This window comes from Pteropus vampyrus, unplaced genomic scaffold, assembly GCF_000151845.1.
Source record: "Pteropus vampyrus isolate Shadow unplaced genomic scaffold, Pvam_2.0 Scaffold24, whole genome shotgun sequence".
Lineage (NCBI taxonomy): Eukaryota > Metazoa > Chordata > Mammalia > Chiroptera > Pteropodidae > Pteropus > Pteropus vampyrus.
In genome coordinates, this window is record NW_011888805.1 from 8,817,627 (window position 1) to 8,821,460 (window position 3,834).

Below are 3,834 nucleotides of genomic sequence, written 5' to 3' on the forward strand. Positions count from 1 at the left end.
CACATCTTATTTTATTAAATTTTATCAAGTTTCCTTAAAGCAAGCCCACCTGTACTTGGCTAAGAGATTCCTTGCACATTGAGTTGTTGTTATGTAAAGACCATCAAGGGGCCACTTGGCTCATCTGCTCTATTGTCTCTGATTCACTCTCAGTAGAAAACACATTGAACAGGGAGGTTCTGAGAGACCGAAGACAAGAATTACCCCCAGGAAACATTTTATTTCCCTCCTTTTCCACACTCCGCTCACATCCCTCACGTTTTCTTGATCAGCTAGAGGTTCTCTGATGTCAGCCAGAAAACAGGACCTGGTGTGGAAGGTTCAGTCTTGTTTTCTAAACTGGTTTGGACTTCCAGGAGTTGGCATACTGTCCAGTAACGGCCAAGAAAAACTAGCTTTATGTCAAACTCTAGCAGGACTGAGAATGTAAGGCTGCGGAGCTGTTCTAGAACCTGAGGTGGGGCCTCAGTGGAGGGGAAATTCCGAGAGCAGGCTAACCTGTTAGGCCTGTTCAAGTGCCAGCACCAAACAAGAAAAGGAAGAATAGAAAGAAAGACGGCCAGCACCATGAAATTTCCTCGAGATTAGTCCAATAAAGGAGAATAAAATTTTTAAATGGCAGGTATTAAGACGTTAGAAATTGTCCTATCCAAAGTAAGTTAATATGTCTTGAGATTTGTTTCAAAATAATCCAGTGAAGGTAGAGATAAAAGAGGGGTGGCCATAAGTTAATAATTGCCATAGCTGGGTCATGGGCACACATGGTAGTACAGTGAACTATTCTTTTTGCATGGCTGTTTGGAAGTTTACATAGTAAAAATAATAGATTAATAATAGATGGGGACCGGTATTTGCAGTAAAAAAAGCAGGGTGGTTGTGGCTGACATCCAGTGGCCCACTGGGAATTAACCTTTATCTTAATATTATTAAATATCAGATCCAAGAGGAAAGTCCTTGGCCGTAAAGATTCAGACGACGATCACACCCGAAACCATTCTCCTTCCCCGCCAGTGACACCCACCGGTGCTGCCCCCAGCCTCGCCTCCCCAAAGCAAGTTGGATCGATTCAGAGAAGTGTCCGGAAGAGCAGCACCAGCAGTGACAACTTCAAAGCTCTGCTGCTGAAAAAGGGGAGTCGGTCAGACACCAGTGCCCGCATGTCTGCAGCCGAGATGCTCAAGAACACAGACCCTAGATTCCAGAGGTCCAGGTCGGAGCCTTCGCCAGATACTCCCGACAGCCCGTCAAGCTGCTCCCCGAGCAAGAACAGAAGGGCCCAGGAGGAGTGGGCCAAGAACGAAGGCTTGATGCCTCGGAGTCTGTCCTTCTCCGGCCCCAGGTACGGCCGCAGTCGAACGCCGCCTTCTGCAGCCAGCAGCAGGTACAGCATGCGGAACCGGATCCAGAGCAGCCCCATGACCGTCATCTCGGAGGGCGAAGGGGAAGCCACGGAGCCTGTAGACAACAGGGCTCGCCGGGCCCTGGGCGCTGCGAGGGAATGCTCGCTGGATGGACTGGCAGGGGATGAAATGGATGACGGCAGAGAGCCCGCCGCCTTGCTGCAGGCACAGGCATCTGGCCTCGCAGATGGGACAGCCGGTGCCGAGGGCAGGGACCCATTAGAACAGTGTGGAGGTCCTCTGAGGGAAGAGAGTTAGGGACAAGAAAAGGAGACTCCCAGGTGAGGTGGGGGAGATGGCAGCACAGTGCTCTAGGAAGCCTGAGGGGCGCCCTTCCCTGCCATGCCCATGATCCTACTCGGCGTCTACGCTGCGGGCCCAGGTCCTGCCGGCCCTGCGTTGGAAGAGGGTTATTTAGGACTCACTTGGCACTTGCCCTGTGGCTTAAAAGCAAGTAGAAGCTTAACTTCTGAAAGTGCTTCCTGGGGAAGATTTTTTTTTTTTTTAACTAAATGCTGCGGGCGTGTAGACAGGTATGTGTGTGTGTGCATTCTGAACACTTTCTTTTGTTGTTAAACACACACGCAAAATGTATAGAAATATGGGAGGGAAAAATAGACAGTTAAGCTAGATAGAGTAATGGAGGCTTCTGGACTAGGCGGTGATCGCTTTAAAAGTATGTTTATGGAAATAATTGAGTTCCAGAAGGGGAGAGAGGACCATTACTTCTAAGGTAGACCTGCTGGTTCTGAGTGCACAGAACACGTGGGTATATGCACAGGTGTGCTTTTGAGGTGAGCTGGGTTGCGGTTAACCCAAAAAGTTGGGAAAGGGCTAAGTGACTAATTGGTTCAGGTACTTTTTTCTGGGAAAAAAAAAAAAGGCTTTGTTTCTTTTTTGTAAAAATGACAAACGTGGAAGTGGCAACGCTGTAACTTGGAGCCTGCTGCTGTGCAGCCACAGACACACCACTTTTAGCCTGATTTTTAGAAATGTGGGTAATTTTTTAATGAATTTCCTCCTTGTGTAGCAGCTGTGACCTTTGAGAACTGAAACGATGGTGTGCGCACACACAGAGGGTAGGAGAGATGAGAGGAGGGACGAGGAGTAAGTGATACACTGCTGGAATTCGTTTCCTGCTTATTCAATAAAATTATTTTTCAGAATTAAATTTGAAAACTTGCACTACAGAACTGTGGGTGGAGCTTTTCTTTTTACAACTGTTTTTACCAGAGTTTAAACTTCCATTTGGCAATTTCTTACCACTTGAAATGTCAACATTTGCTAACTTTTGGATATCCTTTTGGTTATACCAAAGAAAAAATTGTGGCTATTTTTCCTTGAACTGCCTGCAGTATCATGTCCTCATTTAGAAAGTTTTGTCAAAAAAATCTATTATATATTATCTTACTTTGAAGAAAATGCTAAATAACTCTTGTTAGTCAAACTGATAAAAATTGGCAGGGCTTGGCTATTAGCCCCGGGAAATGAGTTTTTAGATTAAAAAGATTTTTTGCATCATTTGATTTGTGTGTTTTTATATCTTTTATAAATAATTGAGTTAGGTTAATTACCTTCTAATCTTCTCCAGTTAGAATTTTAACACTTTTAGACATGGGAAAAAGTATGTAAAGTATTTATTTTTATGTCATATTCTTGTGACTCCTTCCCCTACTCCCTCCCAACTGCCATGTACTTGATTTGTTGGTTAAATAAAATCAGAGTCTTGTCTTCATTAGAAGGACCTAAAATGACAATACTGAGATTCTTGAATTAAATGCAATGCAGCTGCCTGTTGTCATCTTTTCTGATATGAAAATATCATCTAAAAGTTGGACTGCACAGGCCATATTACCATAAGGTTTATACAATAAAACTTTAGATACCCATTTTAGACACGTCTTTGAGACAAAAACAAACCTAAAGAATTAAGGCTTTTTCCATTCTCTGAATAAAAACAAAAATAAAAATTCCTTTTCACACACAGCCAGATATCATGCCCTAATGTTCGTCCAAAGGATTTTTGATCTTTTGGAGCAATAGTCTACTACTTTGGGCACAAAGATTATTTTTCTTCTAAACTTTAGAAAAGTGGTTATGGCTTTTGAATATGAAATCTTCTCATAGCTACCTAAAAACGATTAGAATGTGCGTGGATATCAGAAAACTTTAATATATGTTGAAGGTAAGATAAGCAATATCGAAACTAATTATAAAACTATTTAAAAACCCCCATTTTTAAAGGAAAAATATATTAGGTTTAAATTTGCTTTGAATAAAAACAATTGTAAAGTAAACATTTGAACCTTATTTCTTTTTGTTTGTACATGCATTTTTGAATAATGAGATAAGTCTTCTTGTACACAACTGTTGCGTGTTTTGCTGGATGCAAATAGAACAGCAGTGAAGACCAGAAGGTGCCTGTGGGAGGTGG

General features: G+C 42.7%; 1 protein-coding gene across 5 annotated transcripts in view; it reads left to right on the forward strand.

Annotated features, from left to right (window-relative positions):
- NHSL1 (NHS like 1) overlaps positions 1-3,191 on the forward strand; it is a 206,534-nt gene extending 203,343 nt beyond the window's left edge. For all 5 annotated transcript variants that reach the window (XM_023528384.1, XM_023528387.1, XM_023528386.1 and 2 more), the window contains one exon: positions 938-3,191. In XM_023528384.1, the coding sequence (XP_023384152.1) occupies positions 938-1,658 (721 nt within the window). In that variant the 3' untranslated portion in view covers positions 1,659-3,191. The remainder of the gene's footprint in view (positions 1-937) is intronic.
- The last annotated feature ends 643 nt before the right edge of the window (positions 3,192-3,834 follow it).